The 16,854-nt window shown below is 39.1% G+C and overlaps 1 protein-coding gene across 1 annotated transcript in view; it reads right to left on the bottom strand.

The window, feature by feature from the left end:
* Nucleotides 1-16,483, bottom strand: part of LOC125292270 (verrucotoxin subunit beta-like) — a 32,800-nt gene extending 16,317 nt beyond the window's left edge. Inside the window, 2 exon segments of the mRNA XM_048239487.1 lie at nt 8,856-8,973; nt 16,400-16,483. Coding sequence (XP_048095444.1) covers nt 8,856-8,955 — 100 coding nt within the window. The 5' untranslated portion in view covers nt 8,956-8,973; nt 16,400-16,483.
* Nucleotides 16,484-16,854: the final 371 nt, after the last annotated feature.

Here is a 16,854-nt window from a genome sequence, read left to right as displayed (position 1 = left end):
AATTTGACTTATTTTAAGACATCTCATCTTGAAAACAAGCAAATTTGTCTGCCAGTGCGTTAAGCAAATTTGTCCTAAAAACAAGCAAATTTGTCTGCCAGTGCGTTGAGCAAATTTATCTTGATAAGACTCCTTAAAATAAGTTAAAGTCTTCTTAAATTAAGTCAAAATGATCTTTTGAGAGGGCGCTAGGTAAGTCTTTTCATACTAAAAACAATACCAAATAGATTTTTTAATCTTAATATAAGATCAATAACACTTGGTTAGAATTCATTTTTTGCAGTGTGCATAGTGTAAGGATATGTGGATTCAATTTATCATGTTTGCTATGTCATTAGATAAAATAAATCTTCAAAAAACTAACAAGTCAAAGAAAATCTTTCTTGAATGAGATCATAAAAGGCGATAGCCTACGTCTCGCAATGTTCATTTATAAGTATGGAAATGCACCATAATTTGTCGTTTATTTCTTTGCATTGTGCAGGCTACATTCACAAATACATTAGCCTACATGAACAGAATATAGGAACAGGAAAATATCTCGGATCCATTGTTTATTGCGACTGCAAGATTGATAGCCCAATTAACAGTCAGTGATGGTGTGCTATTCTGTGCTACGCTTCGAATGTTCCTTTTCTTCTTTGGCGGCATAGCTGATCTAAAAAGCGCAAAAAGAGGCAAAATGTGCATGCTGAAGGGCAAAGGGAATATTACAATGTTTTACACTGGCCTCTTTTGGGTTATGTATTGGTAGACATCCCTGATAATTTAGCATACACACTCACTCGCTCGATAATTTAGCATACACACTCACTCGCTTTTCTGACAGTGTCACTACAAAGTTGGCCTAGGATATGCTTTGACTCTGTTGTGTGTGTCAGATAAACCCCCTTCGGTTTCAGCCAATCAAATGACCGTGCTTCTTTTACTGTCGTCCTTGCCGTTGGAATAGTCCAAATAGCACAAAGGAGTTCGATAACATATTTGTGGGGACAATTTTATCATCTCAAAAATTTGATTGGGACTAGTCGGTGGGGACAATTTTGCTACATACTGTTCCTATTTATGTACCAGCATGCACAATTTGAGCCTCCTACATGGTTTAGTTCTTGCACTATGGGCTTGTGAACTTTGACAAAAAAGAGAGGCCGAACAAAATTGACACCCCACTCCCCTGTAAAACTGGCTGTATCTTGTAAAGTATTGATCTTACATAAAAGGTATTTTACAGTGTTTCTCCTGGGTAACATAGGTACACCTGGTAATTTTTTCAGAATAATTTGAGACCTAAGTGCCCTGGTTGAATTGACGTGGAATGACCCAAATACAGTCAAGTCCGAGTCAAGACAGAGTCTTTGAGGAAGCAAGTCAGTCGAGACCGAGTCCTTTAGGAGTCGAGACAAAGACCATAAAAACATGTCAGTTTTTATATTCATGATTTAATATCACCCCAGTTAATAATCAACAGTTAGGCCTACAGACTAAGCTAGATTAGGAATTGTTTAGAGGAGCAGTCTTAGACTCGTTGCTCATCTTGCCGTCGCTCTGTGATCACACCAGGCAGCAACTGAAGTGAAGTCACTGACACTCACCGGCAGCAGAGCCATAGAGATAAATAAACGGCTCTGACGGCAGTATCTTTGCATTGCACCATGGGATGTCTTTCAAATAATGCCCGTCAACAATGCATTTTATTATTATTGTTGTTATGTGTTGTGTGTTTTTTTTATATGAACATAAAAAAAATGCGTTGGTCTCGAGGACTCGAGGTCTGAAATTACGAGTCCTTCTCCTCCCACTGTGGTCCGATGTAACGGAGGCAGACTGAGCTAGTGTGCTAGTTGCCCGTGTAAATGCTCACAGCCATAACCTTAAGAACGCTTCTAACCGCTGGGCTTTTTTTTGGGCTGTCAAGTTGGCGGGGTCGAGGCCTGTGAGCGGCAACTAACCGACCTTGTGACACCGAGACCGAGTCAAGATCGAGTCTTTGAGACCGGACTCGGGTACTACATCACTACAACAGATTTGTATAGCTCCTCCAGGTTACATGGAGGATGTTCTGATGAAGAATCTATTGTCAGCATCATTACCATTACCATTACCATCAGAGGTTAAATTGGGCCGGAGTGCAGCTCCGCCTCCTCAGGTCCACAACACCCCCTGCTGGAGCTCAGCTCCATCTCCTTCAGCACCAAATATTGTTATTCCACTAGAATTATTTTTCATCTCCTGGCAAATACATGGCATATGAGACTGAATATTAGCAAGACTAGCCTAATATTGAACTGCAGTGGCCCAGTAAAATCAGTTCAGGTTTAATTTCTCGCGGGGTAGGCTACAGATATCACGTGAACGAGTGGAATCTAAGCTGTCCAATGATATTAACGCCAAGTGGCTGTGATAAATGGTTCGGAAGAAGCTTAACATTGAACTTGCAATGAAATGTAGGCCTAATCATATTTGCATTCTGCACACATCTCTGCACAAACTCTTCACTCAACACAAGGCGAACCGTATATCACAATAAACAGCAGACCTTGCCGAATACGATGATATAACGCATGCATTTGTACAACAAGCGGTTTCTGAGTAATCCGTTGTTTTTAAATTGCAACACATTTCTACATGGTCTCCAACTTTGGGCCAAAATTTTTATGTATTCTCATCTAAACTATTTAGCCTACAGTATGTCAGTAGAAACGTTTCTGTAAATCACTTAGCCAGAGTATTCCACCATCATGGTTCTTATATTGCAGATGCTATAATATAGCCTAATATAATATAATATAATATAATGCTTCCTAATGACATGAATGCAAAAATATGAAGAAAAAAAATCATGACACGCAAATTTTTTTTTTTTCTTGATATAAAGGCTGACAGACTGCATATTGCATTTAAGACAAATATTATCACTAGGGCTGTCAAAATAACTGATTATTTCGATTAATTAATTTGAAAAAATAAACTGATTAAAAAATTAGTGCAGATTAATCGATTCCGTATGACCTTGACCCCGAGCCGTTCTAGTCAGTAAAAATTAGACTGTAAAATGAAGGAGAGAGAAGAAAACGTGCTGCCTGGATCATTGATTGGAACATTTACTTTCAAAAAATGGCCTGATGGTGTTGATAAAAATAAAGTGTTGAAAATAAAGTCCTTTGCTATGTCTGCAGCAAGGAATTTGCATATCACCGGAGTTCATCAACTCTATAGTCGCACATCAATGCAAAGAAATAAGTGTTGACATTGGGTCCGTGTACCTTCTGTTCATTTGATTTTCAAGGTTGAAACAGTGATCAAAAAACGGATTTGAAGACCTTTACCTAAAACAGTACTTCCCAGAGAAAAATAAAACACAAATATTGAAGCATTTTGTGGAAAAAATAATCAAATATACAATGAGGGTTTGAATTTCAATATTGTAATTTCAATTAGGCCTAGTCATTATTCAAGTTAAAATGAAAACCCAGGCACACGAGGCTACCACACACTCAACAAGCTACTGCATGCTGACAGCATTTTTTTGCCACTGCCCGAATGGATAATTGCTAGCCTATATGTTCATCAAAGGGAGCAAGATGTTGATGTTGAAGGACAGTGATCTGCACATAGAAAAAAAAAAAAACTATTCGCCAGAACATTCCAAGCTTCTCATTTTGATCGATATGTGGCCTAATTTATGTCCCAGGTGTTCTAGGGAGTGGGATTAAGGTTGCGTGCACCCTTCCAAGAGGGGATATGTCACTGAAAAGACAATCGACATCATGCATTTATTTGCCTAGGCCTATGTTTTGTAGGTATAGGCTTAGCTTAACAGTTTAAACTGCAAAAAAAAAAAAAAACAATTGTAATATGTCGTTGTATCGGACTCCCATAATGCCATATGTACATGTTGGAATGTGATATATCGGTTTTAGTAGGCCTAGTTGTATTTGCATTTACCTTGTGGTGTGTTAGCATGTGTAGTCTTCCCTTGGTTGTATATATATATATATATATACACAGTCTATGGTTGTACCTCATGTGTTTATTCATGCGTGTTGTGTGTGACTACCCGTTCGTGTATTGTGCATGTGTTAGTGACTAGCCTTGTGTGATAAGCTAATGATGTTAACTTTTGACCTGTCTGTGTTCCCCGCTCCTGACCCAATAAATGTACTGATTTGAACCTTGTAGCCTCCGTTGTTACAATATGAATATAAATATAAATTAGTTGTATGTCACTTTGAACAGAAGCATCTGCGAAATACCATTATCATAACCATAACCAAATAGCCTACGTCCTTGGTCAGCTGGCTACTATGCTTCCTTAGGCCTTATCACGTGCACCACCCCCCGCCCCAATGCAAGGACAGCTCATTTTCGATTCTTTCTCCATTACTATTCTCCTTTACCAACATAATACAGAAAACGATAGACTAGTCGCGCATACAGAACAACAGAAGAGGGTTTTTCGATTTTCAATTTTCGTTTCGAATTTGAAAATCAAATGAACAGAAGGTACACGGACCATTGAGGGGAGTGTTAATTTATTTTCATTGTGTCCCCTGTTATATCTGTGGCCTTGTATTTGAAGAAAAAAAAACTTCTTCCCGAAGCACTTTTGAATTTATTTCCTCAGCATATTAGGTCATATCATAGATTATTATGGCCATTATTTGAACAGTGAAAATAATAATAAAAGAGTTTTTGAACTTTAATGTCACTAATGCTGATTATTCAATGATTCATTTGAATTTAAGTATTTAAAATACTTTCACAGCAAAAATTATATATGCGATTTAGATTAATTAATCACAGAGTATGTAATTAATTAGATTATTTTTTAATCGATTGACAGCCCTAATTATCACATCTACTTTCCCAGAATGCGTAGCCCAGACTGTCCTGAAAAAGGAAGATATAGCATGTACCGATGGCCATTGTAATGACCAATATAACTCAATGACCAATATGACTTAGCCTAGAAATCTAGACGCACCCTAGCAGCCAGGGGGCTAGTCTAGCAACTCTCCGTTGGCTTGTGAGCTCGAAAAATTAAACTTCTATCAGGCCAATCAAATTGCGTATAGAGTCATTAGGCAGGCTTAACATAATGATTGATGGTAGAGTTGCAACGGTTTGGCTTGAATTCCCTAACCTGACTCTCGCCAGATGAATTTCGTTCCGCCTAGCTCCACTCATCCATCTGGGACCAATCCATTGGAGTGTTGCTTCAGAAGGCTGGGCCTAATCAAATGCTTGCATATGATTGAATAAGCCACTTGTCCGTCATCTATTGACGTGCTACTTCAACCACTCACATCAAAACCAACCCGTGACGCTGATAACAGTCTCACAGTCGCTTCTACGCTATGTCACATCTATGAAACTCCCGCCCTGCATCCTGATTGGCTGTACCATAATATCGGTTGCAGAAATCACTCTCAATGGAAGAGGTCCCAGATGGATGTGAGTGAAGCTAAGCGGAGCTAAGCGGAACTAAATTCATCTGGCGAGAGTCAGGTTATGAATTCCCTGCTACTTGAAAACAAATAAGATGGATGTTGCTGTTGGCGAACAGTGTGACACGAGTTAAGCTTTTATTAAGTTGGCAAAAGTTTGAACTAGCCAACTAGCTCTGATGGTGGGAAAAACATGGGACTCATAGCACTGTCCTATTGCGTGCAGAGGGAATTTGAAAGACAACCGATTATTCCGCCCCTCGGACTGAGCACTGCGAACGGTGAGTGCCCACACTGCAAAAACTGCTTATCTAACAAAATCTAACCAAGTGTTATTAATCTTATATCAAGATAAAAAAACTAGTTGGTATTGTTTTCAGTATAAAGAGAGTTACCTAGCGCTTTCTTGTGAAAACATTTTACTTAATTTAAAAAAAGTTTGACTTATTTTAAGACATCTCATCCTGAAAACAAGAAAATTTGTCTGCCAGTGCGTTAAGCAAATTTGTCCTAAAAACAAGCAAATTTGTCTGCCAGTGCGTTGAGTAAATTTGTCTTGATAAGACTCCAAGTCAAAGTCTTCTTAAATTAAATCAAAATGTTCTTTTGAGAGGGCACTAGGTAAGCCTTTTCATACTAAAAACAATACCAAATAGATTTTTTAATCTTCATATAAGATTAATAACACTTGGTTAGAATTCATTTTTGCAGTGCAGACCCTACATTTTAATGTGGGTCTGACTCATCAGGCTAAATATGACTAGCTTAAGCCTTAGATTAACTAGCTGAACAACACAGGTTGTTCTGCTACAGGCTGCTGCATAATTGTATGGAGTGCTGAAATGTACAGTTTTGACCATTTCTAAAAAGTGAAACTCAGCAAATATGCTTTGTGGTTGTGAATTTATTGCAGTATCTTAACTATACTGTGTGTGCATGGTTAAAACTCTGAACTGCAAAATAGTTTAGACTACAGCACAAATATTTCCATCCATATATTTTATATAATATTATGTAATTATTAAGTCTTACCTTTTACCCAGATTGATGCATTTAAACGTTAAAATATGCTACATTTTCTTACGGGGGAGCATTGCAGCTCTAGATCTAATGACGCCCCTGATCTATAGCGATGAAACGGATCCTGGAAGATGTTTTGAGGGGCGGTTGAGATTGAAGATGTACACAGAAGTGTGCAGAATCAGTCGTTTTGAAGTAGGCTATGGAACTATGCATTTAGTAGAAAAACCCTAAAGAAAGGCACAACATTAAAGGTAAAAAATAACAATAAAGTTGGCTACGTCAATTGTAAAGTAATTCTCTTTGTTTGAATAACTACTCAACCCTACCTTACATTAATACTGGAAAAAGAGCCCATTTGGTGTAAAAACACATTGGGCTGTATTTTGGGCCACCAGCGCATGGCGTAATACTCGTTATTCACCCGTGGAAAGTTGAATTCGTTATTTAGCAGCCCTTGGATCCAAAAAGAGAGTCTCGACTGATGCATAAGGTGTTCTTTATTTAGTTTGCCAAACCAGCATACGTTCAACTTTTAATCCATCATAGTCACCTTAGCACCGTGAAAACTCGCTGTGCTCACCAAGGAATGCAAAATATATGATAGTCCTTTCTTCCGTCATGAAACGGGCGTCAAGTCATTTAAGTTAACGAAATCTGATAAAATCCTGTAGGCCCAAACACAGCTGCGTACTACTCACAACCGCCAGCTACCATTTAAAAGCTCATCTTCCCTTGTGCAAACTACGGTGCCACCAAAGGGACAAATTTCAACATTACATGGTGCACAGAATTTCCGGTCAATCACATACAAATAACATTAAAGGCACATACGAAATATAGAATTCATTTAGATTAAATTACACACATTTACAAACATATTTTACTAATAAACCAACCCATACTTATTTCATTAGATCAACAGCAGATATTAAAACTCCAAAGTGGTCCTTTACATGCACGTTTATTTTTTAAACATTGTGACCAGGGGTGTGGCAATTAACAACCTAGGGAGGGACCTAGCGCATTGTCTGAAAATCGCTATCATACACCACCTAAACCTGGTCAGAAGTCAATGGTGAGTTGTTCATATGCTATTTTAAGAGCGCATGTCAACAGTCATATTGGCAGGTGCAAGCACCATCCTTCTATCATTCATGAACGCACACCAGCGCACGTCCATGCAAAGCATTACAAATTGCACGATTACAATGGGAAACATAATTAGAATAAAGATATTACGAAATACTGTACATCTCATGATGAGTAGTTATTCACCATCATTTGCAAATTGGTAATGACGGTTAAAAGTGATTAGGGGAGAGGCGAGAGACACGTATGGAGCACAGCTGAAGACGCACTGTCACGAGATATAAGCAACTCCTGTAGGATAAATGTTGTTTTATTCAGTCATTTGAGCAACATTAGGGTAAGTGTTGCTTTTTCCAGCCTATGTTTTCGATGGTAACCCATTGTCAGTCAATAGTGAAAGTAACTGCATATAACTGTCTTGTCGTTGACTGACTCCTTGGTGAAGTTAGTTTCACTTTGCTAATGAGTTCAAATAATAGACGAGTGCAAATGCGTGAAGGCTATGCTAGGTGTTAGTAAAGCATGGTTTAAGAATGACTATTCCATACGGTCTCGCAAGCAGCCTCCTTCAAATGCGCCGTTGAATGCCAAAATACCGATGCATTTATTTGACATATCGCGCGTTGTGCCGTTAAAGGGAATGACAGATGTAATTCTCATTTGTTTAAAATGATGTTACGCCCCAAACACACCCATATGACTGATTAAAAGACCTAGGAACACCTTGTTACGCCATGCGCTCCACTTTTCATAACGAAACCCCTCCCAATGTGAACTGGACATCCTACTAAATTTGAATAGACTTTTGACGAGTGACGATGCACTTTAGAATGTCATGATGGGGCCCATTGTCATTTTACGGTGCGATTTTGAATGATGACCATTCACCCCTCCTTACAAAAGCCAATTTAACCACTGATTACCATTACCAATTCAGCTAAGTTTCAAGATGGTCAAGACTTCAAGATGGTCAATCGCATTATTGCATTCAAAGACTCAAATGTGGCTAAAAGTAACAAATACTTCATGCTCATATTTCAAATGTAGTGGAGTCAAAAGTACAGTATTTGTGTTTCAAATGTAGTGGAGTAAAAATCACAAGTTTCAAAAAATATTAATACTCAAGTAAAGTACAGATACTCAAAAATCATTTATCGTTTATCTGTTGCAAGATTTATGTTAATATTAACTAATATTTGCCTAGTCAGACGGTGGCCATTGTAAACCAAAACAAGTGTACAGGGAACACAAACCATAGAATTGTTGCGAATAGTCAACATATCCAGGAATTCTTACCGGGAATAAGAGTGTCCTTCCGGCTGTCGTACAGCATCCCGAGCTGGAATGGTCTACCCAGGGCTGCTGTCTGAATGGTATTATCATCAAATGAAGCCATGGTGTTGATCAATTTCAGCTGTAAAACAAAACACAGTTTTACTTAATGATCAGAGGGGTATTACAGAAAGGAGGTTTAACAAACACTGAGATAAAACTTAACCTCTGGGTTGTCTGAACCTGTGGCGACTAAACCCGAGCTGTCGGTTCCAAAACACCGGTTACCAGTTAGTTCAATCAACCCTGTGATAACCCAGAGTTGTGCGCGTTCACGGCGAACTTATAAAAGCATCATCTATTGAGAGTCGAAACCATGAGTGAAACCGGCGAAACGAAAAGCACCATATTTTACAGAGGAGGAGTAGTCGAGGCGTAGAAGGAGAGAACTGTAATAACAAAAAAAGAGCAATACTTAAGCGTCTGCGTCCGAGTCCTTGCTTGGCAGAGAATAGCCTAACTGACCGTGTAAATGCGTAGGCTACGTTTAGGATTGCCTATATTTAATGTCAAGCACAATTAAATAATTAAGTGGACATCACGTATTGTAGCCTATTGACTGCCTCAAATGATGGTATCTTAAACTAGCCTATCTTGTCACAGATTGAGTGGGCCATAGAATTCTTTGAGAACCCCAAATGCGCCTCCACCATCGGAAGGGTGAAGAATGTCGGAAGGCATGGTAAGCCTATTGGACACATTTCGGTGCACATTTAATAAGTGATGCTGACCTGCCAGTTGGTGAAACAACACTTTAATGACCGTCGTGGGTTTGTGTCCAGGAAAACGAATGAAGTTGCGCAGGAACTGCTTTAGCGCAAGGCAAACTTTACGCACCGACCGACAGCTTGCCGATATGCTCTGCGTCTCCAATACTAACGTTACAAAAACTCGCAGTCGGAGAGCGATCATGAATGCACATACATTGGAGAGAGGCAAAAAGTGTAGCCTATTGAAAAACTATTTTATCCCAAATGCCATCGGCATTCTTAACCAAACTAGTGACAACACGCATACCTGGCTGAGCTGTTATGTAGTCTTAAACTTATTATGACCGCCACGCAGCGAAGCGGCGGTCATATAGGTTTAGTCAGATTTTTTTTTTTTTTGGATGTCCAAATTTCTGTCAAGGATTCCCAGGACACTGTAAGACCGGGGTACACGAAACTTGGTGGGCATGTAACCCCACATGGATAGCATGGAACCATCGTTTTTTGTTTTGATCTGTAGCTTTTTTTGCGTGTTTTTTTGCGTTTTGTATGTTGATCTCAAGGGGCCATGTCAACCCATTCCATAACCACTCATTTCATGTATAGCGCCACCTAGTTAAACACAAAAAAGTAAAAATGAGGTGTTGTAATCGCAGGTATCTGTGACCTAACATAGTCAAAACTGCACAAAATTGGAAGTGTAGGATCATTGTGACACCCTCTGAATGCACGCCAAGTTTCGTGGAATTCCGCTCATGGGGGGCCACACAATCAATTAATTTATGTTACTATACACCAACTGGCCTGTAGGTGGCCGGAGACAGTTTTCTGTGAATATCTCGAGAACCGTAGGGCCTAGGAGGTCCACCTTTTTTTTTGTATGTTGGTCTTAAGGGGGCGTGTCAACCCATCCCATTACCACTTATTTCATGTATAGCGCCACCTAGTTAAAAATTAAAAAGCACAATATCTCTGGCTGACATGGTCAAAACTGCACGAAATTGAAAGTGTAGGATCGATTGCATGCCAAGTTTTGTGAACTTTTGTTCATGGGGGACCTTACAATAAAATAATTTATGTGTACATTTAGTGACCGTACACCAGCAAGGATTCCTGGGACAATGAAAGACCGGGGTACACGAAACTTGGTGGGCATGTACCCCCAGATGGATAGCATGGAACCGTCATTTTTCGTTTTGATCTGTAGCCCCCCCGCTGGACTGGACCCCCCGAAAGGAGGGTAGGGCAGACACAGTTCTCTGTGAATATCTTGAGAACTGTAGGGCCTAGGATGACCATTTTTTTCCGTTATGTTTGCCTCCAGGGGACCAAGCCAAGAGACTCCTTCAATTCCGGGTTTCATGTGGGAATGTGCCAGTTATCTCTGCCGTTGTCAAGCGGGCATATCCTAACTTTATCCTATTTTAAACATCTCTATTTTACTTAGCCTACTTCCATACAGTGACTCCTGGCCACTTCATTCGCGCTTACCGTGATTCACGCAGCAACATTATTAAATTAATCTGTCACCATATGCCTATGCCAACGTTTGCAAAGAGGAGAATCTTTTAATTTGATTCACAATGAAACGTTACATTTAATGTACATGTAAACAATGAGTAGGCTAGTTTTGGTTGTTGTTGGTGGTGTTACTGCATCCCTTAGTTATGCCTACAATGCAAAATTGTTCCCTCGTGATTGTTAGACGCATTTCAAAACATCGCGACGTGAAATGCCACCACAAAACATTGTTTGTGAATCGGTCTTATTAGGAGTCCTCGCTTAAGCTGTCACAGACTCAGACGCTACTTTTAGGGCTAAAATGCTTCCTGAATTACTCTTAGTAAAAAAAAATAGGAGTCCTAAAGTTACGAGTGACGAAGTTACGAGTACAAGCATCTCATATCAAATGACCATGGCATTAGGTTAAGCAACATAAATCTCATAACGTTACAGCAACATCTCCTCCCTATGACCTAGCTAGCTAGCTTCTAGCCACACTAGAAATGAATGATGTTAAAATATCTGCTTAGCATTCTAATAACAGAAGGGGCACATTTATGTGGACCACTACAACATGACTCATTATGTCTGTAACGTTAACTGTATAAAACACTTACTTTCATAAAGGAAGCACACCATCCAGCACATACACATGGAAACCGATATTTTAGGTACTTGGCCACGAACTCAAAACGTGTCTCTCTGAAGCTGTTCTAGAATCTTTGCTCTGAAGTCTGTCCCCGTTGCTAAGCAACATCAAATAAACGAAATGACAGTCTTCCAGTATTAAATGTGTACGTCATAGACTGTAAAAAATGGTGTACGTGCATAGATATATACAGTCTATGTGTACGTGTGCTTCCGAATGGATGTGTGTGGTTTGCAATTAGAATAAACAAAAAATAACATTTCCAATAATTTCCCATGATAAATTACATAATATTTGCACCTTCCTTACTTGTGAATCTCACACCTTATTTCAAGTAGGCTACACTAGTGAAATGTAATACAACGTTGCCACCTAGCGTCCAGATGTGGGCTATTTAACATTAACGTGACATTGCTTGTTTATTCTTTCGTCAACTCCATGCTTTTAGGAAAACAATCTTTTTATCATAGTTCCCTCTTCAATGAGCGATTACCAGCTTGTTTTTGTAACAGAGATAGCTGTTTATTGTCCCTAGGTTTACAGAAATACCTATTCATATTAATACAGGACGCTGCCGACCACTGTTTGTCTATTACATGGCCCAGAATGCCTTGCATGTCTTTACAAAACAAAACAAACCCAGTAAAACCTCATTTCCCGTAAATATATGAATTTTCATACTTGTAACATTTTTAATAATACTCTCCCATCATGACATTTAACAATAAGGAAAATTTTTATTTGAATACCGTCAGTGTGAACGTCTATTATGTAAGCTATATATAGCTACTGTTCTCCTTGCTATTTCAGATCGTAAGTAGACCTGTCAAACTCGGTTCCAATTTAGGATCCGTGTTATTCTGAGTCACTCACTAAACTGATCCGGGTTGAACGAGTCACTTGAATCAGTATTGCTACATCGCAAAGAAATTCAGTCCTACGTTCAAGCAGTGCTGTTGGGTGCTTCATTTCATCAAGTGCCTTCTCATATTGGAGGTGGATCCTCCATGATATGAAACCAGGTTTTTGCAGCACTTGCATTTAGCCTTTAGAGTTTTGCTCTCCTGATCAAAGTGCATCCACACATTGTTCATCTTTTTGGTGCTCATGTTCAGAAACTTTGATCTTATTGACAGAGAGGGTAGCCTATATTATTATAATTATTTGTTGTTGTTTTGTTAACAATAGAAAGGTTTGCCTAGGTCTAATGCTACTCTGCTACAATGTTTATTACCACTACTACTAATAGTAGGCTACTAGGAATCTATTCTAATAAGTATTATAGGCTGCTAATACTAGGCAACTAATATTACTATTAATCATGGCTATACTGTTAGGTAGCCTAATATAATATAATATAATATAATATAGCCTAATATAATAGCATCAAAACCTCCACCCACAGAAATCACGGGAAAGAAACAGCAGTTTGAGCCAGACTGTTTATTTATTGTCTTAACCTAGCCTAAGCAATTGACTTTCAATGTAGACATAGATACAGGAACGTAGCAATGCCCTGCAGTGAATAAATTATTATTATTGTTGTTATTATTATTATTATTACTACTACTACTACTACTACTACTATTCTCATTAGGCCTATTATTATTATCACCTTGACTACTACTAGAAACTAGGCTACCTTGACAGCAAGGCTTTCGCCTACAGATCCACTCATGTAGCCGGCTGATTCGACTGACTTCGCACTCATAACAACATAACGTAACCGGTCCGCCCGGCTGATCCAAATGACCCAGGTAGGCTAGCCTACTCAAGCAACTCCATACAGAGCTTGCAATGTTTCGGACTGTCTTTGCGACCTAATTGCATTTTAAAAGTAGGCTATGCGTGCAGAATATATGTTATTTCAGAAGTGAACGCATGGCTTTTTGTTGTGGATTTTCTTTTAACCGTGAATTTAGGAGTTACTGGCTCCTCTGAAGATCCACTCATGACAACGAGCCGGCTGATTCGGCTGACTGCGACTCATAACAACAACGTAACCGGGTCCGCCCGGCTGATCCGACTGACCCAGGTAGGCTAGCCTACTCTCCATACAAAGCTTGCAATGTTTGGGACTGTCTTAGCGACCTAATTGCATTTTAAAAGTAGGCTATGCGTGCAGAACATATGTTATTTCAGAAGTGAAAGCATGGCTTTTGTTGTGGATTTGCTTTTCACCTTGACGAGGGAGTTACTCGCCCCTCTAAAGATCCACTCATGACAACGTGGCCGGCTAATTCGCTGACTTCGCGCTCATAACAAGATAACATAACCGGCCCGCCGGGGTGATCCGACTGACTCAGGTAGCCTACTCAAGCAACTCCATACAGAGCTTGCAATGTTTCGGACTGTCTTTGCGACCTAATTGCATTTTATAGTAGGCTATCGTGCAGAACATATGTTATTTCAGAAGTGAAAGCATGGCTTTTGTTGTGGATTTGTTTTCACCTTGACGAGGAGTTAGGCTACTACGCTGCTCTAAAGATCCACTCATGACAACGTAGCCGGCTGATTCGGCTGACTTCGGACTCATAACAAGCGTAACCGACCTCCGGCTGATTCAACTGTCCCAGGTATATACTCAAGCAGCTCCATGAGCGCATGCAGTTCGACTGTCTGCCGACCTAATTGCATTTTAATATGCTACATCTATACACCAAATCTAATTATGTCTAGGCTACATGCAGAACATTGAATGTTATTTCAGAAGTGGAAAAATGCTTGCACACTTAATAATAAAACTTAAGAAGAACAATAAGTGTGCTGCTTTGCAGCAAGCACACTTAATTAAACTGTGTTAAGCAGACGTGAACGGCAGGCTGAGCAGATCTGCAACAGGAGGTTGCTATGTTAACTCCAGCTGCAAAGTCAGCCATCTTCACCAGCTAACACGATAATCCAGTTACTGTACAACAACAGCATGACAGTTACAGGAAGATAATCGCTAAAATTTTCGTTATTAGGCCACTTGAAAATAGGCTATGGCTAGGCTAATCACTGGAGGTATTTTAATATTATGTTTGTTTTGCTAATGGTTTGCTAATGGATTATGTGGTTTTGATCAACCTAATAATCTTTGAAATGTCAATTGTAAACACTAAGGTGAATATGCGTTGAAACTGACAAGTCACTAGAACAGACGTTTTATCGGCTTTGAGGTATAATAAAGTCCCCAGTCTTGTAAATTCACATTATGTAACATCCATAACGTCACTTCATAACGCACCATTAAATGTTTTAAAAGTAAGAAAGGGGCACAATTTGGTCATCACACTTTACATTGATATAAATCAGCTTTGCACAGACACTATGGACATTGTTGCATCAACACTGTATGTGTAGCATAAACTTTTCCTATAAAACGTTATAGATGTGACATGGCCATGGAACTTGCTAACTTAAAAACAAAAGCCTTACAAATGTAAGGAGTTGTGCTCTTAAAGGCAAGCTGAGCATAGACATTGCTCTACCATTCCCTTGTCAATCTGGAATTTGTCAAATGACACAATTTCTTTGAACCTTGGGTCCATTTATCCACTTTTTAAATATGTATAATATTTCCATGTGAAAAATGTTGTTTCTGTATGGTTGCACACCATATTTATGATGTAAAAAGAGTGTAATTCTCCATCAATTCAATCAGATCAGTTACAAACAATAAAATATAGACCTAAATGAAGATTTTAACAACAGTTCTATTTGCGTATGCACAACTTTTTTTTTTCATGGTAAGGATGACCTTTGCATGGAATTGCCCAAATTCAATTATACATGTTTGATTAATTTACCAATATAAACCACAGAGCAGCAACTATGAAGCAAAGCAAAGTAAGTCTGTTCATACTAAAAACAATCACAATTAGATTGTTTGATGTTAATATAACATTAATAACACTTGGTTAGATTTTATTTTTTGCACACAGGACAAATTTGCTTAACACACTGGCAGAAAGATTTGCTTGTTTTCAGGATGAGACGTCTTAAAAGGAGTCAAACTCTTCTTAAATTAAGACAAATGATTTTACACGAAAGCGCTACAGTAGGTAAGTCTCTTTATACTGAAAACAATATTAAATTGATGTTGATATAAGATAAATAACACTTGGTTATATTTTATAAGATAAGCAGATTTTGTAGTGTAGGAGTGATTAAAGTCAATTCATTATACAAATGAACATGATAGAATACTTTTATAACTCTTGAGCCAGCTCCTTACTATGTGATCTCAATGGTGATGCAGCATTTGATTGCACCTCCAACAGCATGGCGTACCTGGTTACCTCGCAAAAACGCCCTCAAATGCCCACAAATGCCTGTGTGTTTGTGTGAAAGTGTTGTATATTTCCACTTTTCTATTTCCTTCATAAGTTTGGTTTTAAATTTAATTTAGAAGTGGTACTAAAAGGTCTTTAAAGAAGTCTTAAATTTAACTTGTTTATGCCTGGCTGTAGACACCCTGAAAATGGAACAACCTTGACGTCTATGGCTCAGCACCCAAACTTAAATCAGGTAGGCAATAGGCCTAGCTGTATCATTTCTCTTCAAACTATTTAATCTTAGTCCACTGACATGAACAAAGTAAAGGCAAAAAAGTGTTTCTTTGTTGAACAAATTGGGATGCAATGTAATAGCCTACACATTACTTGTTACTGTAAAATTCCAGAGGAGGTTGCGGTCCTTCAATGTGTGCAGCAAGCTCCTCAGGATGTTCTACCAGTCTGTTGTTGCCAGCGTCCTCTTCTATGCAGTGGTATGCTGGGGAGGAAGCACAAAGAAGAAGGATGCTGGGCGACTGGACAAGCTGGTAAGGAAAGCTGGCTCTGTAGTGGGAGCTGAACTTGAGTGCATCACTTCAATATCTGACAAAAGGACCCTGAACAGACTGATCAACATCTTGGACAATGAATGTCATCCACTCTACAGCATTATTAAAAAGCAAAAGAGCTTGATCAGCTGGAGACTTCGCTCACTGCCATGCACAACTGAAAGGCTGAGGAAGTAATTTGTCCCCAGGGCCATTGAACTGTTCAATGCTTCACTAAAGGAAAGAGGAGAGATAGACGTCTCTGCTTAGTCTGTCTACCTCTCCACCCTCTCC

The sequence above is a fragment of the Alosa alosa genome, chromosome 3, assembly GCF_017589495.1.
Source record: "Alosa alosa isolate M-15738 ecotype Scorff River chromosome 3, AALO_Geno_1.1, whole genome shotgun sequence".
NCBI lineage: Eukaryota > Metazoa > Chordata > Actinopteri > Clupeiformes > Clupeidae > Alosa > Alosa alosa.
The sequence above is the reverse complement of the archived record's forward strand: the minus strand, read 5'-3'. Positions and strand labels throughout refer to the sequence as shown.